At 44.9% G+C, this 27,519-nt stretch overlaps 2 protein-coding genes across 15 annotated transcripts in view; one reads left to right on the top strand and one right to left on the bottom strand.

The window, feature by feature from the left end:
- The window catches only part of LOC144785288 (uncharacterized), an 850,769-nt gene that overhangs the window by 276,047 nt on the left and 547,203 nt on the right, over nt 1–27,519 (top strand). The window lies entirely within an intron of this gene.
- The window catches only part of DGKK (diacylglycerol kinase kappa), a 556,369-nt gene that overhangs the window by 144,002 nt on the left and 384,848 nt on the right, over nt 1–27,519 (bottom strand). For all 14 annotated transcript variants that reach the window (XR_013601700.1, XR_013601701.1, XR_013601702.1 and 11 more), the window contains exons 4-7: nt 8,485–8,589; nt 6,928–7,060; nt 271–377; nt 55–180 (exon numbers count right to left, since the gene is read on the bottom strand). Coding sequence is in view for 11 of the 14 variants with exons in the window: in XM_078663836.1 (XP_078519962.1) it covers nt 55–180; nt 271–377; nt 6,928–7,060; nt 8,485–8,589 (471 nt within the window). In the remaining 3 variants the exon portion in view is untranslated. The remainder of the gene's footprint in view (nt 1–54; nt 181–270; nt 378–6,927; nt 7,061–8,484; nt 8,590–27,519) is intronic.

Below are 27,519 nucleotides of genomic sequence, written 5' to 3' on the forward strand. Positions count from 1 at the left end.
CGAAACAGACAGAACTTTTCATGAAAATAAAGAAAGGGTGAGCAGAGTCCTTACAATGGCCTTGCACCAGAGACACCGCCAGTCCTGCAGCCGCCTCACACTGCCGCACGTTCGGTCGCATACAGCACACCTGGCGCTGACGGGCAGGTTCCCTTCTAACCACTGGTGCGGCATGGTGACCTTTGGGGAGAGAGAAGACGGTGAGATTGGAAGAGTACGGTCTACTTCTCCAACTAAACAATGATTCCATGTCAGAAAATAATCCCTTACCCCATCCTCATCTTCAATGATGTCATTTCCTACGGAGGCCAGAGTGGTCCACTTGCAATTGTTGGTAGCCCTCACAGCACAGCGTTTGTGGGCTTTGAATTTACAAACTGGATTTCAGAACAAGGGAAAGGGTAAGGATTGTTAATCAATGTCAATTTCCACCATGATGTAAAACAATTAAAACATGTAAATATGTGGAGGGCAGAGGCAGTCTGTGACCCAAAACCCCAAGGGCACCCATCACACAGACTGGAGCACGCGGGTAGAATGGCTGTTGGAGTCTACGGCCACCGACGCACAATGTTGAAAAAAAACAAGGCTGAGGGGATTTGGAGCATCAGCCAAAACCTGGTGGATGTCCTCTATCCAACACACTCACAGTTCGTCCACCTGATTTAGAGTCAGGAGGACCACTGGCTTTCTGTCAACAAAACCAAGATGACTCCACTGATGGACATACCTCCCTCTGACAGGTCCTGTGCCCTACCTATGTAAGTTTCAGCACTCCATCCATAATCTTGTGTTTGCTTTGTTCGCCCTAAGTTGGCAGGGTATGCCCAGAGGTGGGTCCCTTGCTCACTTTTCCACTGGATTCAAGCTAGCCTGGCTGATGAGGGGTGTTACTCCGAAACCGGTCCCAGGATGCTTGTTTCCAGTCCAGGGAAAACCTGGCTTGGCAGTTCAGGCTGGACTGGGCCCATGAGGAACAGGGTCAAAACTGATCTGCATATGGCTGGGTCTGACCTGAGGTGACAAAGTGAGCTAAAGTACGATGATGGGTTCAAACCCACATCTGTGACTGGGGGTGAGTGTCTGAAAAGTTTCAGCGCTCCATCTATCATCTTGTGTTTGCTTCCTATGTACTATGCAAATAGCTCAAAACATTTAGTTTCACATTTTTGGCATGTCTGTGTTTATAAAAAGAACTAAATCAGACCTTTAACCATTTCAATAACTTACTGTTACCAGAACTTATCTCTAGCTCCTGAATTAGGTAGGCCTAGCGGTAAATCTGCCAAGCTGAATAATGACAGTATAACGTAATTACCAAGATCAAAGTTATTGATAGATCAAGGTTGTAAAAACAACAGTTTAAAAATATTTTTGTATAAAACTTTGTGATTAAAAAGTTTAATAAGTAAATACGCCATTCATAGACAGGGAATTGCCAACAAGTTTGAACTAAGCGTTTTAATGAAATGTTTTAACCCCTCCCATGCTGGTGACGAACCCCAGCCGTCCCGCTCCGCATTGCTCATGTGCGGATGACGGCTGGGGTTCGTCACGGCCCCGCCCTGTTCTTTTGTTTACCGCACAGGGGGGAAATCGCGGCCGCAGCGAAGGGGTTAAACTGAATGAATTAAAAAAATAAACTTTTCTAACTTTTCATAGAAAATTCCATTCCCCAGCAACCAAGTGTATGTAGGAGGTGAGGTCTACATCCAGGGTGTGTGTGAAGGAAGCCATGAGGTTATCACCTCATAAGTATGGCCACTGTGCCCTCGTGTTTAGCAATTGAGGGTGGAAATGCTGACTAGTTGTTCTGGGTCACGAGGCATGTGTGAGTGCCCAGTGATGGTCTCACTCTGCCACAGTGTCCTTTCCTCTATTCTGTGGGTACTGTAGATGAGAGGAAGGTTTTAATATAGCCTTATAGCCCACTGCTGAGGGCTATACCGGCTGTTAAAGGCCCTGACCCCAGGATATAAGGCCTGTGCCTTATATCTTAACGAGAAAGAGGACCTTTAACAACCGGTATAGCCCGAGACACAAGGGCTATAAGTGTATTAGAACATTCCAATCACTAAGGGTAGAATGTTCTAATTTAAAAAGGGAGAAACAGAGAGACGAACAATGGAATGTTGGAGCAGAAGGCTTATACCAGTCATTATTGTATTGTATTGTATTGTAATTGCATTAGTATAGCGCTTACTACCCCAGACAAGGCGGCAAATTGCTTTTTTTTGGTGAGTATCATGCTACTTGGGGACCCATAGAGGATTAGTGTTGAATTAATATAGTGAACCATGCAAATACATTTTAAGTGGTGGATAGGTTAGTCAGTTATTATGATTCTGAAGGATAGAAGAGTAATAAAAGGTTTGCATTCATATAGCACCTGTTACCCCTGATGGGTGTTGAAGCGCTTCTCTGGTGAGTAGCAAGCTACTCCAGAACCCATAAATGATTATTGTTGAAAATTAGTATAGTGAAATATGAAGTAATTTGAGTGGTGGATATGTTATTCAGTTATTTCGCTAGAAAAGCCCTGAGCTGCTCCATTGTTTTCAATGAAGCTCTCAACAATCCAATGTTCTAATATAGCCTTATAGCCCACCGTAGTGGGCTATACCAGCCATTAAAGGCCCACTCTAGTGTTCGGCGAGGGCCTTTTACAAGGGAGCAGGACTTTAATGCCTTTATAGCCCAGCTACGGAGGGCTATAAGGCTATTAGAACAATCCATCACTAGAGAGCAGAATGTTCTAATAAAAATAAAACAAAGGCCTCGGTGAACCCTGGGGATTGATAACCTTGGGCTCCGTGAGCCTTTTGTTCACAGTTACAGCTGTGAAGGACAACATTGGAATATTGTAGCTCCGGGCTTCTACCGGCCGTTATAAACCCAGAGCTGCTTCATTGTTGTCAATGGAGCTCTCAACATTCCAAAGTTTGAATTGCTGTTTGCGATCACTGTGGTATGCCAGCGTGAGTAGTTCCTATATCTGCACAGAAATTATTAAGCAAGAGTGTCTCCTGGGTTGATTTATACTCTAATAGACAAATATAACAACAAAGCAGAGGGCATGGAGCTGTTCTTTCAGTACTTGTTTCCATTTGAAGGTAAAATGAGCTTTAGATTGGAATGAGATTTAGTTTCAGTACTGATCATAACCATGGCATAACATTGCCTGGGATGACTTGTGAACTGGGTGCCGTAGGGGGTTGTTTACTACCAGTGACAACATATCTTGTATTGATCCACCGGCTGTATAGATGTTGTATTGATTTGTGTTTTCTCTAAAAAAGAAAGCGGTTTTTGCTTAATGACCCAGCAGACCCTGCTGTACTGAACCCGCCCAGAGTATAATGTATCCAGTTTCCTGAAAGAAGCTTCATTGACGCATGCGGGAAATGATGCTGTTCAGTAGGGATCACACGTCAACCTGTGGTTAATGTTCTGTGGGTTCATCATTGCCAATGGCAGCAGAAAACTAATACTTTATGCCATGTGCTGGTCTATGAGAATCAATTGGATATTTTTTTAAGGCGCCTCTCTTGTTCCACGTCCATGGAAATTTCTAGGTTCTTAGAAAAGCTATCAATAAAATACCCCTCATTAACCCCTTTCCCTGCGGGGCTAATTCCCCCACGGTGCGGGGGAGCTGGCCGGGGGGGGGGGAGGGGGGTGAGTGCACGCCGCGCTGCTCGTGACGAGACCAGGTCGTCATGAGTCACAGTGGAGCTGTGCTCATGACGACCTGGTCTCGGCACGACCCCGCCTACTGATTAATTCTCCCGCACAGGCGGGGAATTAACCACGCGTGGTCGGAGCGGCGCCGTTATGACGAGACAATGCCGTCATGAGCACAGCTCAACTGTGACTCATGATGGCCTGGTCTCGTCATGAGCACACAAGGGGTTAAAGAAGTTTCAAGGAGTGTAAGTGGTCTGAAAACAGGCCAAATAGTTGCAGAGCAAGGCGGATGCATTAAACTTGCTTCATTACGAGAGGGATACAGGCAACCATATGTGTGTGAACAGAGAGGATTTAGAATCGGTACTGGGCAGGAATTCTTCCACTGTAGCTGTGCACCTTCAATGCCAGCGCTGCCCGCTGCATTATCAGAGCGAGCGTTCTGTGAAACGAATCAGTGTTCTAAGCACTCGTCCTGGCATGACTTTGATACATCTGGAAATGATAATAATAGTAATCCACATTTGTAAAGCGCACAATTACCCGTAAGGGTCTCTAGGCGCTGGGGGCCGTCGGGAGGATTAAGCAAGCTATTGCCCAGAGTCACATGGTGCTGGGCTGACCTGTCGCCGGTGCCGGGGATCGAACCGTGATCCCCAGATTCTGGAGTCGGTCGCCCTAGCTGCGGCGCCACACCTCTTCCACTGGCGCTGATAGAGACACGAAGGGCCTCTTCTACAGCTTGGCAGAGTGGGAGGTTCTCCGTAAATTAGGGTAGAAACAAAACTAAATGGGGTGGAGGTCCTCTGCCATACCCAGTGTGGGGTCTGCATACTGATTGCTGGGGGATCTCTGCCTGGTTCACCAGTTTTCAATTAAAGAAGTGACGCATCTGCTACGAGCACCTCTGATGCATCAGGAGGAGCACTCTATTTAGGGTGTCCCCTTCAGTGCTTCATTTGAGCCGGTGGTTTTCGGTGCTTGGCACCGGCACTTAATTGTCAGCACCAGTGCTTGTGACAGCCTGCCACAAGGTGGCACTCTCTGGCTAATTTAGAGATGACTACAACAACAGTTAATTATTAATTCAATATACATTAAAAGTACCCTATTACCTGCCGCAAAAGACATTCTCTACCTTTCGGGGGCTGATATAGGCCGAATTGTCACATTTGTGGGAGTGTGATTGTTAGTTGTTGTGTTGTTGCTATAATTGACAGCATAGCTGGGGCAATATGTATTGGAAGCTGCAGTGGCCTCCTGATGAGATCCCTGCCACTTATTTTTTTTTTACAAATTAAGCACTGGTCCCCTCTATGCATTTTTTCCCTGTGCTGCTCTGTTGATGGGGCCAGACAGGGAAAACAAACAATGGTGATCACGCACAGAAAGAAAGCTCCCAGCGCATCAAGGCAATTGTGGGTTGTAGTCTGTCCCAACATGGCAACTCTTTTAGCATTTAGCTGTACTGAATTAGCATCCACTGCACTGGAGGATGTACTTGGGCACATAGAATCTCACTAGTACAACAGGTATTTCTAAATCTGGCGGTCCACCGCTGGTGGTGTGGAGGCAGGGTCAGTCCTTAACTTGAACCAGCACATATCTTTGGAGGCTGGCACATATTTCTACTCATAAGATTTTAACCAAGAACAAAAGGGAGAAAACTCAAAATGGGGAAGGAAGGAGGAAGAGAAAGACAGAAAAACAGCGACAAAGAAAGCAATGAACCGGAAGAGTGAGATAAAGTGGCAGCGAGTGTCTGGGGGTGCCTTCAGGGCAAACAAGTCACACATTCTTAAACAAATAAAGCAGTGCACAGGGCCTCCCCCAGCAAGGTGTGTCACCTGCTGGGGTCTAAATAAAGCTCTAACTAACACTGCGGTTGACTGAATATTGACTTCTTCCAGGAAAGAAATGACTCCATTCTTGGATTTCTTTAGTGAGGAAGAAAGGATGCACGTAGTCCCCAGACGGTACGGGCCTGAGAGGAGACAGCATTTTTCTCCTAATTTATTATAGAAGCGGGCCCATGCGTAATGATTATGGTATTTATTTATTACTAAATACCTAAAACAAAATAACAAATTGGTTTGTTTTATTCTGAAACGGTACTACAAGGCTTTTTGATTTTAACATTTGAAGTTTTGAAACAATACCTCAGATTTATACAATGCTCGTTGGTAACCTAGGAACATTCAATAGATCAATGACGGAAGCTGAGGGGAGTCAGAGTCAGGGAAAAGCTGCCTCGGCGGGTGTGAGACATATGCAAATGGCCCATGAGGATATGGTGCTTTGAAATGAGAGACACGTTTGAACCTGTTTGCATAGCTAGACAAATGTAATATCCCGAAGGCAGGCTGATACCAAATAGAGGGAATACATGTGAATATCATTTTTAACCTTCACATCTAGATTATAGATTTTAGGTGACAGAATTGGGGATCAATAAATGAATTAAATTGGAGGAATTTAGCATCGTGGCCGAAAATGTATCTATTTGTGTACATATATTTCATTTAATAACTTATTAGTTGTGTAGCACCAAAGGATTACAGCCATGTACACAAATCAAAAAGATAAAATCTGATTAATATTAAGCATTGGGGGGGCTGTGAATGTAAAATGTATGTTTTTAGTGGGTATGGGCCTCTTTAGGCATTTATGACTCGACATAAACTTCTTTTCAAAGTGTATCCAATTACCCCCACCCCCCCCCCCCAAAAAAAACTTTCAGAGGGATTGAGTCCAGTACTGAAAAGACACACAATATATCCGGTTTAATCAAGTGTATGCAGATTAAGGAGAGAAGAAACGGGAAGTTTACAAACATATGTTTTTATTTCAATTTGAATTTTTTTCTTTCCTGGATTTTTCAGAGCACTGCTGCATGTAGTTTCAAGCCCTGGCATTCCTATTCTAGCTTTCTTTAATGTAAAGTATTTTAGCATGTGTATGGAGTAAATAATTTAATACATATATATGGCATTACAATAATGGAAAAGACAGCAGGAAGGTGTGAGATTCCACAGAGGAGAAGACCCACTTCAAACATGTTGCAAAGACCAAAAACAACAACGTAAAACAAAAGAACTGTAATTTAAAACAAATAGCAGGAAAGCCTCGGAGTTTTTATAAAAATGCACACCGTTCTAGCGGGGGGATTCTTACAGAAGAACAGAATGAGCAAGAGGGTAGGGCAGTGACAGAGGGAAGTCGGGCTGTGCAGCACCTTACCTTCACAGGACAGGCCGTGGGAAGTCACCCCAGACAGTGCTTCCCGACAGACATTGCAAAAGGTTGGCCGGGCGTGCGAGCAGGCGTACCAGTTGTGCATTCCAGAAAAATGCTCCATGTTGAACTGTGTGGCCTAAAAGCATCGAACACAGGGGGTAAGTATGCATGCATGGTAACATATTGGTGGCTGTCTGTTGAGGGACAACCATGAACAGTCTTTTTTTAGTTTTGGTTTGGCATACTGGTCCATTTCTGAAGAACAGTCGCCAAAGACAGGCTCACACAAATTGCAAAATATTTGGCGAAACTGCCAACCAATCATCTCTGAACAGTCGCCAAAGACAGGCTCACACAAATGGCAAAATATTTGGCGAAACGGCCAACCAATCACATGTGAACAGTCACCAAAGGCAGGCTCACACACATTGTAAAATATTTGGTAAAACTGCCAATCAATCACATCTGAATAGTCGCTAAAGACAGGCTCACATAAATGGAAAAACATTGGGCGAAACTGCCAATCAATCACGTCTGCAACTGGTTGGTGGTGCCACCATTTTTATAGAACTTCATTTATAAACAGGGTCATGTCACATATTCAAGCGGTCCCTGGCTCACACATCTACTTGCCGTAACCTTCCGCAGTGGACTGAAATAAAGTCAGTGGCAGGAGGTCACCCACATGGTTTGGTGCCCGATACTCAACATGCCATCCATACACTCCCAGGCAGTAGCCCGTACCTTTCCAAACCTCATGCAACATTATCTTCAAAGCTCTGTCCACTTGGAATTCTTTAAACTGAGCCACCATTGGCAACTGGAAACATTGGCAGTGACAGCCAACCACAGAAGGCATCTATGCATCGTCAACCAACGGGGGACCCCGTGCAACTTCAGTGCTCTATACAGGCACATAACACAACACAGTACAACACAAGGAAGCATGTCGTCCCAAAAGCTGCATGGTTCGGTTGCAACATATTTAGTTTTAGAAGGCGGCCTCGGCATTAAATGTAGAACCTCGGTGCAGAACGTTTCACAAACTCTTTGCCTCCCACCAATGGTGCATTGCCTGAGATCTGCAGGAAGGGCCCTCTCTGCAGGCTAGCAAGACGCAGGCTACTCAAAAGCGCCTTGGACAAAAGGATGGATTTGAACTGGACAGAACACATAACATGAAGATGGTCTTGGAAAGTGTAACCATTGTTAAAAGCATCCTGTCACAGAAGAAGCCAGTTGGCACCACTTCCACTCACTGACTTGTTTTTAAGCTGCTTTTATAGCAGTCAGCAATAGTGCATCGAACAGTAAATTTTGTGGGCACATTTTCTGATACATTTAAGACTGTCTCTCACTTTGGAGGCTGGACTACGAGCTAGGCTCTGAATAAGAATGCACACACACCGGCAAATGCAAACGCTTGCTCTGAATAGCTTACACACTGTTACCCATGCAATGACAGCACTTGATTTGCTCCCCAGCAAGTCAATATCACAGCCACAGCACATTGCGCTAGCTCATCGCTGTCGATTCACATCGAACAAGCCGCGCGCCTACCTCATGGATCTCCCACTTCTGGACCGACTTGAGGGCACTGATCCAGTCCTCCATCTCCTTCCTGTTCTCGGCGCAGAGGATGAGTTTTCGGAAGGGGGTGATCACCTGCAGGGGATGCACAAGAGGAATCCCAGGGTTAAGGCGCGCAGTGACCAGACGATGATGCTTCCCAGCTCCCATCGATCCCCAGCCCGGCGGACCAGGAGGAATGGGAACGCTAACTGCAAAAGAAGAGAGCGCGGGGAGGACTATGATTCTCCTGCCAGGAAATCAATAGATGTCTATTGATCAGATGCGCAGGCTGCAGGAGGGGCAGGACCGATGCCGCAGGCGCCTGGTCTGCAAGCAGCCTCTCTGATTAAGCGATCTGTTGGCGGTGGCGATCTGGGACGCAGGCTGCCGGGGTGACTATCGAGATGATGCCACTGGCCTTGGTAACATCACACTCGTTGCCCCTTCATGGGTTTACTCAACTGTCCATGATTGGGCAGAACGGAGAACCAATGGCAGGCACACTGGGGTCTATGAAGAAAGAGTTGCTAGGGGGGAGACTATGTGGAATGAAGCAGTGTACAGGCAGACATATCTGTTTAGGTGACTTATAAATAAAGATTTTAAAATCCACAAAATTGTAGAATATTTATTGATAGCACACACTGTGGAAGTGATAAGTGAGTGATTCATGCCTGTGAATTTAATGCGTCTGCTTGACAGAGTGGAAAATGAGTCTGCATGGCCCCCACCATTAGATAGCCACAGTGCAAGAGTAGGAGTCTATGTGGGGGTAAAGGGGTGCAGAAGGTGGGCTTCTGTTTAGACACCATGTTTATGACGTGAGGCCGCTAGGTTTGTACCAGTTATGATTCCAACCCACTGGAAAAACTAGCCAAGAACAATTACACATGTACCAAGTGTGGAATTGGACCCACTCAACAAGCACAGATGACTCTAGCAGTAGAGGTGGTGGTCCAGCAGTGTTGTGACAGTGATGATGCACCACTTCCAAGAAGCAATAGTGGTGCCTGCCCCAGCGCCACATCACACTCAAACACTGGTCATGATAATAGGGCGATCACCTCACTCCAGTGTATTATGTACACTGCCTCCAGTCCTGAACTTTTCACCTGTAAATCAGTTTCTCCCCTACTCTACCCCTCATTGCGTCATCTGACACCTCTTTTACTATACCGATCCCCCAAAACAAGCCTTTCAATCAATCAGTCAATCAATCAAGGCATTTATAAAGCGCACTACTCACCCGGAGGGTCTCAAGGCGCTAGGGGAGGGGGGGGGGTCCGCTACTGCTCGAACAGCCAGGTCTTTCTAAACCCTTCCCTCTGACCCTTCCCCTCCATATCCCTTTTTACACATCCCAAGCCTCCTTCTAGTGCTATGACCTCTAAAGCAAACAAAAAAAGTCAAATCCTTCTCTCTTCTTATCCTCCACTATCCTTTTCAATCAAAATAACAGACTAAAATGTCCACCTCTCAAATTTCATATTTCACTATACTAATTCAACACTAATCCTTTATGTGTTCCAGAGCAGTGTGCTACTCGCCAAAAAAGGGCTTCAACACCTCATCAGGGGTAGCAAGCACTATATAAATGCAAGCCTTTTTCCCTCTTCTATCCTTCCGCTACCCTTCTCTATCCAAATAACTGAATAACATATCCACCACTCAAATTACTTTCATATTTCACTATACCAATGTTTAACACTAATCCTTTATGGGTTCCGGAGAAGCGTTCTAGTCGCCAAAAAAGCGCAGCAACACCCCATCAGGGGTAACAAACGCTACATAAATGCAAACCTTTTTCCCTCTTCTATCCCTCCGGGAAACATCCATAACAACGCGGGCATTACCCCGCACTGCTATTACAACGCTGATATTACAACGCAAGTCGTTACAACGACTTGCGCTGGAGGGCGCTGTAGGATAGGGAATAGTTTAATTTTCTATCCAACACCTTCCCTACTGTCAACGTGGGCTGGAGTTGGAATAGAAAATTAAACTATTCCACTATCCAGCGCCCCCCAACGCAAGTCGTTGTAACGACTTGCGTTGTAAAAACTGCGTTGTAATGGCATGCGGGGTAAAAGCCCGCGTTGTAATGCCGTACAACCATCCCTCCCCTACCCAATCCAAATAACTGACTAAAATATCCACCACTTAAATTACTTTCATATTTCACTATACTAATTCAACGTTAATCCTTTACGGGTTCAAGAGTAGCGTGCTACTCGTCAAAAAAGCTCTTGAACACCCCATCAGGGGTAGCAAGTGCTATATAAATGCAAACCTCTTTCCCTCTTCTATCCCTCCGCTACCATTTTCTATCCAAATAACTGAATAACATATCCACCACACAAATTACTTTCATATTTCACTATACTAATTTTCAACACTAATCCTATATGGGTTCCGGGGTAGTGTGCTACTAGCCAAAAAAGCGCTTCAACACCAAATCAGGGGTAACAAGCGCTATTGGAAATGCAAACCTTTTTCCCCTCTTCCATCCCTCCCCTACCCTTCTCCATCCAAATAACTGACTAACCTATCCACCACTCAAGTTACTTTCATATTTCCCTCTACTAATTCAACACTAATCCTTTATGGGTTCCGGAGTAGCGTACTGCTCGCCGAAAAAGCGCTTTGACGCCTTGTCAGGGGTAGTAAGACCTATATAAATTGTTACAATGCAATAGAATACAACTGTTTTCTGGTGTGTTAGTCAAATTCGTACACTGGAATCAAAACTACACTTCAATACCCTGAATGCACTAGGCTATGGCGCAATAGTGACGGCCTCAAAAACAGTGTCTGTAATGACCTGGAGAGTGGTAGTCACCTTAACTGTTCATGAGTGTCCTGAAGAACACCCTGCTGTTAGCCACTGGGCTGCCTTGGAGGAGTTTCTTATATTTCTGTTCAAGTTTCTTGTGTACGTATTTAATTTAAAAAAAAGATCTACACAATTATTTAATGCATCGCAGTTATAAAATGACAAACAGCCATTTCATAATGTGGTATAATGTTAAATATGAAACGAACAAGTAAGTATCCCCATCAGGGCTTAGCACTATACAGTTCTGGTGCACCCATACTCATTTCATGCAATTAATGCTGCTGTTAAAGACTGTTCCACTATCGCGAGAATGCCTGCTACCCACCGAATAATAATGTCAGTTTATGCCTGTAATTAGAACATTGGAATGATGGAAGTTCCATTGCAGACAATGGAGTGCTCCCTGCTTCTACGGGCCGGTAAAGGCCCGCAGAGCAACATTCCAATGTTCTACAAAGGCTTCTCGAAGCTCGAGGGGATTTATATCCCCTCGAGCTTCGAGAACCCTTTGTTTAATTTGTTAGAACATTCTGCCCTATAGTGGCAGAATGTTCTAAATAGCCTTATAGCCCTTCGTAGCAGGGCTATTCTGGCTATTAAAGTCCTGCTGTCTCGTTAAAGTCCCTCGCCTTCGGCTCGGGCCTTTAACGATTCAGCGGGCCTTTAATAGCCGGTATAGCCCGCTACGGCGGGCTATAAGGCTATAGTAAAGCTGAGTCAAACAGATGAGCTTCCTTCACTGGTTGGTTGCCTGCTTGAAGAAACAGCGGTGTGAACATCCGTTCGTCACAATGGCAGGGTAGCGGAAATTACATCACACTCCCTGTAACCTCCAATGACATCACAATGCTTACTCTTGCCTCACTCATCAACAGGCTCCTATTTGTTGCTGAGGGCATTGTTGAAGGGCAAGAAGTGGAAACCACAGTCACAGGAAATGAACATGGCTCCTAAAGCCCTGTTCAGTGGTTGTCTCGCTGCTGCCCTCAACATCTCTGAGATCAGGGGTAGCAAGGGCAGCGTCAAAGGCACTAAAAGATAAGTCAAGGGTAGCAGTCACTACCCCTAACTACCACAATTTATGTTCACGTGAATGGTTTTACAAGCTTTTTATGGGACTTGTGCAACAAATGGTAGCTTAACAGGAGGACATGTACAATTGCTTCAATAAACCTGACACAACCTACACATTTACAAATTAAAAATATATATATATTTTCAGAGAGTTGTATTTTGGAGATCATCCTCCCACACCCCTCTAGAGCCAATACAATGACCCAGAGCCATCAGAATTTAGGAAATAATCACTTTAGATTTCGGTTAGTAAATTTCGATATATATATCATAGGTATACTATGCACAATGTTTTCACTGTTGCTTTCCATGTAGCACAGTTCTTTTTAGCTGATATTAAATGTGAATTAAAGTGAATCCGCTTAACTTGTTTATGCAGGATTTGTGAGCGCTGCTTTCTTAAGCTGTGGGTTTTCCAGGGTCCTTCCGGTTGATATTTTGCTACTAGGCAATTCAAATAAGTCACACTGCTTATACTTTCTGGCATATTGCTGGCTTGTCGGTTCTCCAGACAAATCTTTAGTAAATTGACTTAGTTATATAGGTTGAAATGAAATTGCAAATAGTGGAAACACTTGAACTGATGAAAAAATCTAAATAAAAACAAATACTTAATACCGAGAGAAGCGTATTGTATTTTTACATTGTACACAGTCACCTTCTACTGGATTAAATGAGAGAGACGAGTTTACAGCGTTTTTGTAGAACATACAATAAGTACAATTGATCTATAATCAAGGACCGGGCCAACACAAGCTATACAGTGAGCAAGCAGGGGTTACTGGGCCTAACCGTGGGGATTGAAGCCTTTTACCCCTGATGTCCCTGGGACAGACCTACTATGTATTCTGAGCTACTGGTACTCCTTCTGCACCTGACTCTCAGTATTAACGTGGTTGAGCAGTCCAAGGCTCCCACTGGGAGGTGGTGGGAGGGCGGGGAAGGGTGTTTGGGTTGGAGGTGCGGATGCAGGGAAGTGAAGAAAGGGTCATAACTCATAATGCATGCAGGAGAAATAAATCATTGTTCAGCCAAATACTCACTTTTATGAAACCGAGAAGAATTTTTAATTCGACAGCTATCCACACAAAGGGACTATGACATTCACAAACAACTGCAAGTCCCCCTGAGGTCGTGCGTCTAGTGCCTCATTGGCGCCCCCTGGTCCCACTACCTCCTCGCTTCTAGCAGTAGTGGTTATTCCCCATTCAGTATAGGAAATATTCAGAGTAAACCCCAGTCTGAGTCTCAGGAGTCCACTATGACGCTATTTGTAAAGTCAACAGTGTTCCAGCGCTGCAGCGTTAAATAGCAGCAAGTCTCCCCGTGGGCCGACTGGCCCCAAATCAGCATTGCCCACAACTCGCAGGATAAGAGCGAACAGAATTCCTGAGTGCCCCCCCTTCCACAGGTACTGGAGCGCAGCAGTTGATTCCGGTGAGTTTGCTGCACGTGGTCCAAGCGAGTTGCACTCAGCCGTTGAAGAGTCCTCATACATGGTCATACCTCCGCAGAGACCAGAAATTCTCAAAGGCTCCTCTTTGCAGTGTAAGTCTCGGGTTCCTCCCGCAAATAAGTGGGGGTGGTGATACAAAGCTCCTGGTGTAAACCCTTCGGCCTGGACAGGTGCACAGGGTCCCACAGAGGCTTCAGTTGTTTTTAAGTGACTCTGACCTGGACACATGACGTGCTGGTCCTGTCGATCTCCTCTGCCATACGGGGTCACCGTATCCTCAAAGTATACTGGCTTCGGCCCAATTGACACTGTCAAGTCCTTGGCGGCAGCCCCTCCTGGCATACGGGGTCGCAACCCGATACCACACAGGGCAATGGCCCTTACCGCATGGAGTCTTGTCATGGCAACCCCTCCTGACATATGGGACCGCCACTCCCTATTACGTACTGGCTCTAGCCTGATCGTTGTAGCGATCCACATGGCCCGATTCATGGCAGCCCTCATCTGGCATACGAGGGTTGCTGAGTTCGATCTGCCCACGGGCAACAACTCAATCAAAACAGTAGCCATCTCCTCACACTTCTCAAATGGAGTCCACTTGACAGGGCTCCCAACTCGCTCACTCCAACACTCTCCTCCTTCTCACAGGGCACACTGGTCTTGGCAAGCAGGCAGGTGCTCCAGAGCAGGTGGTCTTGGGTTCTCTGGGTGATGTCCCCTCACCCAGCAGCAAGGCTAGTAGGCCTTGTCCCACTGTTCCTGTCAAAAGGCAGAAGAGTTACATAGCTTTCTCACCTCACACAGCTGTCTAGCTGAATGGCAGAAATAACTGTTTGGGGTCTCAAGCTCCCCCTCTCATAGTCCATTTCCAGACACCAAATGTGTTTCAGAGTCTGAGTCTATGAAGTTTATGTTGGGGGTCTGCTTCTTTGAAGTGCCCACTCCTTTGCAATCTTCTTCCTCTTGAAAGCAGCCTGTCACAGCAGGAGCGACTCCAAAGCTGATAGCCCTACAACACAGACCATGGGAGTGACTAGTGTTCCCACCTGGATGTCAGCCACAGTGATATCTGTATCAAAAAGTTAGTCCAGGTCCCAGCCCTACTCTTTATGATTCTCTTATCTTATCAGCCCCATCTTCTTCCTGAGATTTGCCCAAGCCCCTTCCTCACGATCTCTCACTGAATCAGAGTATCCATTTAAGTGTAGAGGAGATGCCTGTCTCTCCCCTCTCCACTCAGCTTACAGGAATACAACAACACACAAATCTGGTCTGGGTGGATTCCTCAACCTCCTCTCCATGTTTCACCAAGCAGGCCTGGCTCTTCCAAGACGGAACCCAGGGCCCTCCATGTATTGCACCAATCACAGACAAACATAAGCCCAGTGCATGCATACAACCTACACCGACTGCACAGCCCTGTATTCTTCATGTACTGCACTGCTCATAGGCACACATACATCCAGCGTATCCATTCATCATGCACGCACTGCAGAGCACTGCATCCTTCATAGACAAACATGCACCCATCACACACACTCATCATGCATACACGGTTCAATACTACATTATTCCTGTATTGTACCCTTGCCAGGCACACATACACTCAGTGCAGATACACCACTTATGCACTGCACAGCACTACACACCAAACCGATGTAGGCCAAAGGTGAGTTAACCGCACAGCAGCGGGACTTTAAAAATGAGCGAGCCTGTAGGTCTCACTCCAGTGACACCGCTTAAAAGCACCTGTTCACTCCTACTGTTCACTTCACGCCATGCTGCCACCACCGCTCTCGTGCTGCTTAACTCCTGGTGAAGGCAGTAGCCTCTCACCACTGTGAGGGTAGCGCTTTGAGCACCCCTCCCAGTCCAACAAGACCACAATCTGTGATACCGGCCTATTTAATGGCGCTGGTGCATGATCTGTGTTTGTCTATGACAACAACATTCAGCTTAGGTAACCAGAATATCCGTGCAGGTGGACACGCAGGGCAGGTGCACACGTCCGTTACCATGCAGGGGACTTTTCTGTCCCAAGAGTAACTGACTGGGATGACAGATGTTCTTATTTCAGGTTAGCTAGCATGGTCAAAGCACTATGTAGAACATAACTGATGCACGATGGATGCACTACAATTATTTTTTTGTTTTATGCTAGTTTATAAGTAGATTTGTACTGATATACATATTTATGTATTATTTAAAATGCTGTTTTTTTAATGCCAAATGTCAATGTTATCGTTTGATTTAGTTACAATTATTTCTGAATGCCAAAAATCTATTCTAGAATAAATAGAATAGCAAATAAAATAAAATATACAGTAAAGCATGAATACAAGGCCTAACAGTAATCCAATCAGGAGAGGGTACACACTCACTGATGTAGGAGTCACTATGATATACAGGTTCAATAATTTATAAATATGCTCTTTATTTACAGTCTTGTGAACTTTATTTCACTAAAAATGATGTCTGGACATGTGCTAAGACAACTTAAGAATGTTTAAGCGATCACTCCTTTGATTTGTATTAGTAGATAGTTGTTTGTGCTGATGATCAATAATGTTTATGAAAAAGTGAGTTTTGTTTAATAAAACACGGTGATCGCTGAGTGAAGATGGGGTGGGTGTTGCCACTTCCAGTGACAGTGTTTTATGTGAAAATCCTGAACATCTGGCATTGATTTGGTCCTCTAGGACAGAGGTTGTACACTAGTGCTTAATTTGAACCGGTGGTTTCCGGTGCTTGGCACTGGCACTTATGACACTCCGTGATATGGAAGTGTTGCTTTTTTAATTTAGAGACAAGCACAACAATAGTTGTTTATTAATTCCATATAGATTAGCAATGAATAATACCTGCCACCTGCATTCTTATAGCTTTGGGGCCCTGGAAAAGTCTGTATTGTCACACTTCTACGAGGGTGATGATTAGAAGTTGGTTTGGCACTGTCATTGGTAGCGCTGAGAGACAGTGGATTCCGGACAAGGGCCCTGGATCTTATTATTTTACAAACTAATCACTTTGGACACCCCTGGCCTTGTTTGCATTAGAGTGCATGGGTCTGCTGGACCCAGCTGAGCAGCATCACATTAAGTGCAACTGACTAGATACTATGGCCATAGAGCCGACTGTAGTATATACAACTGGCACTTAGCTATTTGCAAATAAATAAAAAGATGTGCTTAGATTTGTCACACGCAAATTTCATTCAGCGTATTTTGCATGCAAAATAATTAAATGTTTTAGCCAATGTGATGTCACAGCCAGGGCTGGTGGACATGTATCGTGGCTTGCACTAATGTATGCAGTGCAAGTGCAAGAATCTATGTTTAATCTCGCGATCCCAGGTTTCAATTCCTGTGCGTTACTCAGCCTTTCATCCACTGGAGAATGATAACAAGAGTACCTACCAATATGCTGGGTAACTATAAAAATATGTTTTCCTTCAAAGGCACCAAGAAATCTCCGTAGGGTGGATGCATGCTCTGCAAATGTGCCTGTTAATATTTAGACCAATTCATCTGTAATCCGGATTGGAAATGGAAATGTGAATTTATACCTTGAATCAGAATTACAAATTGTGTGGAGGACACATTACCACACCCGTCAATTTGAGTTTCACAACCTAGAACAGGTCGAAACATGAGGCTTTACCACATTACTGTGAAAACTCACAATGATGTGGAAATGCTACTCTATTTGTATTTCCGTGGTAGTTTTGAGATTCTAGTGCTTTAGGATTCAACATTACCAGCCTCATATCTTGGATAAACACAGGAACAACATTTTGCAATAGTAAAAAACCTTCACAAATATCTGCACATTTCCTTTCCAATTTTCTTCTTCTGAGTTTTGTATAGCGCAAACTTGACCCAAATGCCTCAATGCGCTTTACATGAGCACCAGTTGCGTTATACAAGGACACATTCATTCTTGTTAGGCATGGGGAGATTAAGTGATTTGCCCAGAATCACATGATGTTGAGTGTCCGTGCCGAGACTCGAACCTCGTTTCCCAGATTTGAGATCGATCGCCATAGCCGTTGGGCCACATCCTCTCTCTTATTTTATTTTATTTATAAAGTTTTATATAGCGCGAACTTGATCCCGAAGGATATCAGAGCGCTTTACCATTTGAGGCAAAGGTAACAAATCAGAACATTAGTCTAACATTGGGAATCTAATGGGCACTGAATCAACTAGAACAAACATAACAGCTCAATAACCTGAGTGCACGAGTAGGAATGGGCTATGCGATGGAGCATAGAGAGATGGTCATTTGATTGCATATCAGCCTCAACCCCAGATCTGCTGCAGCGTAAAAAAAAGTATATTTTATCACACCACGCAGGAAGCAAATATGTTGGATAGTCTACTGAAGTGGGAAGAGGGGTTTGGCCCTGCGGTGTGCTGGCACCTAGGTAATGAATGGGTTAAGTGTACGCTGAGGAAATATTTAGCCAGTACAGCTGCATAATTCTATTCTTGTTTTGGGTTGTGGTGGATGAGAAATTGTGCCAGTCGAAAATAAACGATATTTCAATTGAATAACAAATATTATGTAGTTTGTAGCCAAAAGAAAGTCATCTAAGTGAACTATAAATGACCATTTTCAGAAATGTTTTGCTCACATGGGCCATCTCCACAGGGAGCAGATAGCTACTTCGGTACATTACTGTAAAATGCTGATTTCATGCCTGGAAAAGACAGGCATTTTTGTGAAAGTGGCGAGGAGGGAGATATGGTTTCCATATTAGCTGCATTCGGAATTGTGCTGTTTTCAACGAACAAACACGTCAAACCTATTTTCAGCCTTCTGGGAATTGCAGTCATTTTCAGCAGCAACTGCTGTGGATGACACATCCCTCAAAGCCCAGTCCTGGCGAGGGTTCGGATGCAAGATGACGTAGGCTCGGCCCTGTTTGGGTCTTGGACAAAAGGTGTGAATTTTATATTCGATTGGGTTTGGTTTAGTTTTATGTTATGCATAACTCGTTTCCTTTTATTATCATCATTATGTGGATTTGTCCTGCTCCCCCTCGCACTATCTTATTTTGGTCTGCCCCATCTGCATCTGTCTTCAACATTCTGTTGACGGTGATTACCGTGGTAGGTCACAGAGGCTGCGGGTGCCTGGTTCAGTGGTTCTGCACCTCGCAATAAATGTCCTCTCCACATCAGCTATTCTAATTCTCTACATTTTGGCGACGAGGACGGGTGACCAGATGTATTCAGAGGCACTTGTGAATAATAGAGTAGATGGTATAAAGACATGAAATGTAAAAATAAATACATCTTGAAATACATAAAGACATTTACAACCAAGACAATGCCTCCCTTCTAAATAGGTTTCAACCCGGGGTATATTTCACCCCAAAACAGCGACACTTATAAAAAAAATTGAAAAAACACATTCAACTAACTCATTCGACTCAATCAACAAAAAACATTGAATAAGGACCTCCCACTTCAACGATACCATCAATTCCCCAGCATGAACAACCCCCTTCAAATGCACCCTCTCCGAGGCACAGGTGCCGGTCTATGCAAAGTCCTTCCCGGCACATCTGTAACGAATCCAATCTATTGCCACTCAACAAAACAGCAAAAAAACATCTCTACCTGCAGACCGCCAACAGTACCACCCATCAACACTTGAGCACCGTATGCCAAGCAAACCACTATAAAGGCAGACAAAATTGGAAATTCAAACATCAAAAACATCTCCACCAGGTCTAGCGATTTGATAAGATTAGTGATGGGTATTAATTTACAATGACTGCTTCTCCACTTTGATTGATGTCAAATGAAAAATGCTGTAAAGTGTCATAGCACAACACACAGTAAAGGACCTGTTACTGTATGACATTGTGTTGTACCAGGCTTCCAATGAATGCAACGAGATAGCAGAGGACAAGGTTAGAAGCCAACTCATTTGTTGTGTCACAAAACTCCAAGGTAAAGAACGCAACCCATTATGGCAGTGCAATAGGCAGTTCATCATATATCACATAGGACATACCAAGATACACAGAAAAATACAAAAATACTCACTGTACACAGTGTTTTATTAAAGCAATCACTTATTATTCACTACTAGGTGCACACACAAAGTGTGTGGGTAGTTTGTAGAGAGCCCACACCTCCCCAGTTCTCCCAACCTCGTAATTCCCATGATGCTGGGAATGTTAGCAAGTTGTTGAACAGTTGTCAGTACTGACCACTAATAAGGAGAAAGGCAAAGAAAGTAATCAAGCAGCTTTTGATGTCAGAGGTTATATAAAAGAAACACAAAACTGTGATGCTAGAGTGGGAAGAATATATAATTCCACTCGTGTTCTGATGTCAGACGTGCACTGATGCTTTCTATTATTCGCTGTAATATCAGAACAACAAGCAGTCAATGTACTGCAATACACCGAGGCCTAAAATACATGTATAAATAATTGTGTCTACTCTACACCAGATATCGGCATATTACCCCGTTACTACAACCAGTTTAGAAAGTGGCTAGTATTAACCTGCTTAAAATATGTTTTAGCACAACGATCAAGCTGAAAATTGTGGTTTATTTTCACAGGGTCTTTTCTGCATTTATTCTGCATATCTGCAAGCATGGCAGCTCTGTCATGAGGAACAACAAGTTCCTATGGATTTTTAAAAAAGAGTTGCGAAGTGGACACTCATGTACTATACAGAAGAAAGTACACACAGCTGTGGGCAATAAGATCACCTTGGAGGTTTGTAACTGAGCTAAAGAGCTTAGCCAATGGCCTTCTTCCTATATCGGGGCATAGTCAGTGCTTTAAATGGGCCGGTACTGTCCGGTACGGAGTACCGGCACTTTTTTGTTTTAAGAGGGAGAGTACCGGCACTTCTCAAGAGAAATGCTATACTTTTAATTGGAGAGTACCAGCACTTCTCAGAAACAAACAGGTACTCTGCTACAGAGTACCTGCACTTCTATTTTTCCATTTCAAGCACTGGGCATAGTGCTGCACTGTCCTTTGCAATAAATAACTTTATAAGCTCATAAGGATACTTCAACAAACATGATATAAGGTAAACTAGGGAGTACTTTATCCCATACACAACAGCACTAGACAAGAGTCAGCAGAATGAGGTACTAGTCAGCAGCAAAACATGCCACGTGCAAATCCAAGTATGCTCATCACAACATTCCAGCTGCCAGTCCATATCCCACTCCAGAACTGGCCATGCTCTCCGTCCGCCTGCATGGGTTCCCTACTGACACTCACATTTGGGCCAATCCAGTAATTCACAAATGGATCTTCCTATAACTTTTTTCTATTTTATTCATATACGGCAACTGTACTGGACACTACAAGCTTCAAGGCGCTAACAAGAACTGTTCCCAAACAGACCAACCTAACTCAACAATAAACCAACATCTATAAAACTCGGATTCAAAAGATTGAATGCACACACACACACACAAACACTCATGCAGATGTATACACACACCAGCATGCACAAACAGTTTAAGTAGATGAACAATAAAGACAAACACAAATATTCTGCAAACGTTTCACAGTCAACATGTACAGGGCCCACTTTCTGAACAAACGTGTTATCTCGCTTTTATTTAGTTTCAATGCACCAAAAACCACACAGAAATAGATTAGATTGAAATATTTCAATGGGCGATACACTGACGCGGCGTGACTTGACTGCATTCCGCTGGTTGCCGTGGCAACCAGGTATTCTGAACCGTGAGATGAAAAGGCACTGCAGGATGTCCTCAGTCTGCTGGTACAGGACGCAGCACCGGAAGTGAGACGGACAGAGGAAGTGCACCCCATCCCTTCTAGAATGAAGTCCACCTGCATCTCCCGCCTATCTCTGTGTATGTGGTACATTCAAAGGTCCACCCAGGAACCACATATGAGGGCATTTGTATTATGGCCACCTATGACTCATTGCACAATGATTATATTTAACGCCTTAACCGCGGCGGCAATTCAGCCTGGGTGCAGGGCCTTCCATTGAGTGGGCGGGGCCGCGTCGGCCAACCGACGTGCGCAGCACTACGAAGGTAGTGCTCGCGATGGCCGTTGGCCGACGGGTGCAAGGAAAGGGTTAACATAGTGCTGTGAAGTGACCGCAGCGGTGTGGTGGTGTCAGACCTGTGTTTACCTTCTCGCTGTCCTCAACACGCTATTCTCCATTCAGTAAGATATTACTGTTGAAGGGGAGACAACCCATCCACGTGGCTTCTATATTTACAAATATGTTAAGCCCTAAAGGGAGTATGTGGCGTGAGGGCTAGAGCAGCCGACTATGGAATTGGGAAACCAGGTTCTAATCTCGGCGTTGGCTCAAACATCCTGTGATTCTGGGCAAATCACTTAATCTCCCCATGCCCACCAGAAATGAATGTGTCATTGTATAACAGAACTGGTGCTCATGTAATGCGCTCCAATACCTTGAGGTCGAGTTCACGCTATATAAAACTGCAAACAACAAAAGAAAGTAAAAACATAGAAATTTCATTGTGGAGTGAAAGCTGCACTACATAGACCTTCTTTATCAGTTGGCCGTTATCTGATGCCAATTTGATGGCATCTAATAAAAAAGACCTCAAGGAGTTTGGTATTAATCGGGTACGATTATTATTGTCAATCATATGTTTTTGGGGAATAACGTGTGGATCAGCATGTTCCAGTAAAAACTCCTCCCTATACACATTGGTAGGCCATATTCTGACATTTATTACAAAACTCGCAATGAGGGTTGCAGTATTACTCTGGGCTTTAAATGGCTTGAGTCCGGCCAGTGCCCAATATCAGCAACTATAAAGGCCTTAAAACTGGTCTTCTGTTTAACTGGAAGAAATAGCAACAAAAAAACCAAAAACAGAGGTTGGAGCGGGATGAGAAAAGGAGTGAGAAAAGGTAGATAACAATAAGCCCTCCCAGTAACCTCTGACCTGCTGACAATCACTTATGACCCAACCACAGCCTTTAGGTTTTGCCTGCACAGCGCTTGTGTTGTCCTTTCCAAATGACTTGTATTAAAAATTAAAGAAATGTTAAAAGGTGCTTAGAGTCTGCTCATTACTTACCTTTACTCATGATTGGCTTGTTCCCACACGGCTCCCACATCACATCACTCTCGTGTCTTTGCTTCCTAATGGTCAAGACCCCCTCCTCACCTCCTCCTGTGCTTTGAGTCTGCTTCGAGCCCTTGTCCTGCTGTGGAGCCCGGACAAAGTACTGCTTCCGTAGGCCAATGTCCTTCCACTGCAGGCTCCTGCAGGTACTCTTTTTGTCTCTCAAACCCCAGTCTCTTTTGCTCCCACCCACCAACTTGCTATTTTGTTTCCACCCGCCCTCTTCCCTCGTGTTGCTTAACCCTCCCCCCACCGCTTCGCTGTCGTGCACTGTTCACAGCGACGAGGGAAGTGTGTATATTCAGTAAAACGCGACATTTCAATGAAACTCGCCACTAAGCCAAGCTGGCTGCTCAGGATAAAGGCCCTCTCTGTGGTTCAGTTTTATCTTCCTTGATCTGAAATGTGCTCCTTTGGGTGTGACCCACCCACTGGGCCATACCGCCACTGGTGCTATGTTCATAGGAATTTTTTAACACCCTAGAGTGAGCAAACTCTCCCATCACCAGCCGGGCCTGGAAAGAGTTCTATACAATATACTTTTGAGCATTTTCAGGCAGCAATTCATTAGCACCTTACAGTCCGAAATACATTTTTTATTTTTCAAAGGGGGCTGAAGAGTGAGGGGCAAAAAATGACAGTCTCGCTGCCTCCCAAACAATGTCTGCTGTTCAATGTAAGCGCGCCAAACATTAACCCATATGGCTCTGGTGGCATCAATGATAGGTCAAGACGAAGCAGATTTCCCCCAAACTATTCCATATAAAACCATAAGGTGTGGCCGGTGCACATCTCAGCTTTTATGGGTCAGAGGGAAAGAGATGCTGCGTTTCTTTCTGTGTGCAGAACTGTCGCATATATTTTGGCCGTTCTAGTGCTTTCTGAGGCTCGCCCTGTCTGGCTCTGTGTGACATTTGCATTGCCTTTGTATCCGCTGCTGCACAAAGGTGTGCAATGCATTCTGTCGTTCATCTCTGGATCAGACTGAAATGAAGGCCATTGTATCCCACCCAGAGTCGGACTGGCCTACAGGGCAATATGGCAGAGCTAGGAAGATTGGTCTGACCGAGCATTGTGTCGGACTTTTTTTGGCTCTTTGTGGGCCTGTTTTATAGTCTAGTGGGCTGGTTTGGTTTTGCCCAGAGTGCACATGCGCTGTCAGTGAAACCTACTGTAATAAAAAAACAAGAATTGGCAAAGGCAATAGGTTTCTCCTATGCGAGACCTTTTAGCTTTGTCAATGTTTAAAGACATTTTGCACAGCAACACTCGCTGCTGTGCAACATGGCTTGAAGTTAAAAAAGCAAAAAGCCAACACACGATCAACGCTGCTTCTATCATAGTGCTTTTTTTCTTGACTTTAAGCTATGTTGCACAGCAGCCCGCGCTACTGTGCAATATGTACTAAAAACATTGACAAAGCCAATAGACATCGCATATACAAAACCTTTTTGGGTTTGCCAATGCTTGTTTTTTCTAGGCAGCTCAGTGTCCTTCGGCTGTGGAGCGAACAGCCAAAGACCTGCAGAAGATGGAAGAAGCAGCCTCACTCACCCCCTGCATCCTTAAAAAGTAATCTTGGTGGCCTTGCGCTGAACGTCAGGGCAGGAAGAAACAAAAATGTCTTCCAAATGCAATACATGTAATCTTAGAAGTTTATTGGTACTTAATATTAACAACACCCAATTCAGTGATTCTCCTTGTCTGGTCCTAGGTTGCTTGTATTTCCGTTCAGGCAGTACCTGGCCTGGCAGTTCAGGTTGGGCAGTTCCCACTGGAGCAGGGTCACGACTGATTTGCATATGGGTGGGGACAAACTGAGGTGGCATAGTGGGTGAAAAATGATGGATTGGGACGTGGCCCATAGCTATTGCCGGTGACTGAGATTAATTAAAATATTCCATCCATCACCAGCGACGGGTATGGCCAAATGTGGGTCCTGGGCTCACTGTGCTACTGGAATCAAGCTAAACCGGGCTGAAGAGCCCATAACAGAGCTGAAACGGGTCATAGGTTGCTTGTATTCTGGTTCCGAGAGGACCTGGGTTGGCAGTTTGTGCTGGACAGTTCCCTCTGGAGCAGGGCCAAGACTGATTTGCATGTGAGTGGGTACAAACTGATTTGGCATGGTGGGCGAAAAATGATGGCTTGGGATGCGGCTGAGATTAGTTCAAGCATTCCATCCATCACATTTTTGTTGTTGCAGTTGATGCTTAAAGTGTGGCAGGTATGCCAAGATGTACGTCCAGAGCTTAGGTTGCGTTGGTCGTTTCTGATGCTCAGCACCGGAACAGGGCCGAGTCTATATGATTTTTCTCCCCTGGGCAGTAAGTCAGGTAATTATTAAAAAATAAATACACCTGTCCTCCTTCAGTGTCTGCCTGGTATGTATTCACAGGCTGGCCCACCCTGTTCCAGGCACGTTGAATGTGCATCATCATCACGTTAGTGATGTCAGCAGTGCATGCCTGCCTTTCAGAAAGAACATTGTCATTTGCATTGGATTATCGTGGCTGAGGAAGCGTTCATGGCTGAGCTGGGACAAGGCTAACCCTGGGCGAAGCACTATGCTACGCTCGCGTAGTTTGCGAAGTTTGCGCAACTTCGCACTACGCGAGCTGCACGTAGCACAGTGTGAACACGCGTAGCGTAATTCAGCGGTCATTTTTTGCTTCTTCGCGGTCCTCAACGTCATGTTTGCGACCGCGAGCAAGCAAAATGACATCCCGGCGAGACTCTCAACGCGGTGAGGTCAGGTTTCTCATTGCGAGTGGTCGTGCATGCTCGTGACCGCTGGCAGTGAGAAACTACCAGTTCGCGTTGAGAAAGCTGCTGCTCGAGTAAAAATCTACTCGAGCGGCAGAAAACTACAGTTCGCACTGTGCAAGATGCCGTTTTCAATGATTGCACAGTGCCGGATGCTTGTTCGCACTGTGCAATCATTGAAAATGCATCTTGCACAGTGCAAACATGCTACTACGCAGCTCGCGTAGTGCTACGTGAAGTTCGCGAAGTGCACTTCGCGTAGCTTCGCGTAGCGCTACTTCGCGAACTACGCCCGAAAGTTTAGGGCAAACTTTTCAAGACATTGTAGAGCAAAATATAGTATGTATCATCCTTTTCTATCACCTTGCACTGAACGGAAATCATCTGGAGCTGTCTCTAAGGGCCATATGCAGGAACACGTTTTCCAATAGACACAGAATGGGCAAAACCCTTTGAAGCATCTGGCCCTAAGTCTGTATTGGACATGCTCGTGGCCACGGCCCACAACCTACTGCAGTCACTGTCGGACCTTGGTGTGCATGTGCTGTTCGCACCCTTTAAAAAACTGCACACACTCTTGATTGCCGTGCTGCATGAGCCTGGCAGTGGCAGCATTATGGGGAGCATCTGGGCAGCAGACACAGCAGGGCATGCTGAACTGTAGACACCCGCCTAGCCTGCACAGATTAATTAGAGCATCAATCCGATTAGCACACTGGTGGCCTGATGTAATTCCCCCCTCACAGATCGGGTAAGTGGAGCTAATCATTGTCAGAGCTGGTATGGCCCTTTCTGATACTGTTGTGCATAGGTGTGTTTGCCTTTAAAAAGAGGACTATGTGCATTTTTGTAGGGTTTTCTTTTCTTAGCTGCGGTTGTTAGTTAGCACTGGCTTCCGACCTCCCCAGGGGAAAGCAGGATTGCAATGTCAAGTCAGAGAATCTTATAATGCGTGCATATCACCGCTAGGTCTCATGGCGCTTACAGAGACTTCAGCTCCTAGGGGCAGATCGATTTACATTACTTTTGGTCTAACAGCCATGTTTTCAATTCTTTGCGGAAACGCTTGTGGTCCGCCATAGAAAGAAGATAGAACAGTAACTTGTTCCAAAGATGGGGGCAAGAAAGGAAAACGATTGGCCCCCACTACGCGTGGAATGAATGCGAAGAAGCGTGAGCAGAGAGTTTGAACTAGATCTTAATGTTCTGTTAGGCTGATACTTTTTAATTTTTTTCATTAAATAGCCAGGTTCAGTACCATATATAGTTTTATGAGTGAGGCACAAGATCATAAAGTGACCTCTTTTCCTAAATGGAAGCCAATGAACGGAGGGCAAACTTGGGGCTGAGGGAGATCTCGGTGGAAGGTTTAAGATCGATCTAGCCGCCATGTTTTGCAAAACTTGATTTGGAGAAGAGGTCTTCGTTTAGGGAGACCAATAAGGTGTTCCCATAATCCATACAGTTCACAATTAGGCCTTGGATCAAGGCTTCCTGGCTTCAATAGGTAGCCATTTTAAATGTTTACGCAACTTCCCCAAAATCCCGTAACAAGTGCCTAGCACAGAATTGACATGATTCTTCATAGATAACTTGTTGTCGATCGTTATTCCTAGGTTGCAGACTACTTGTTTAGGGGACGGGCAGGGGCACAGTGCCTGAGGCCACCAGCTGCTAGACCAATACTCCTCGGCCCTGCCAAACAGAATGATCTCGGTTTTTCTGCCGTTCAGCTGCAGTTTGTTATCGCTCA

This window comes from Lissotriton helveticus, chromosome 10 (assembly GCF_964261635.1).
Source record: "Lissotriton helveticus chromosome 10, aLisHel1.1, whole genome shotgun sequence".
Taxonomy (NCBI): Eukaryota; Metazoa; Chordata; class Amphibia; order Caudata; family Salamandridae; genus Lissotriton; species Lissotriton helveticus.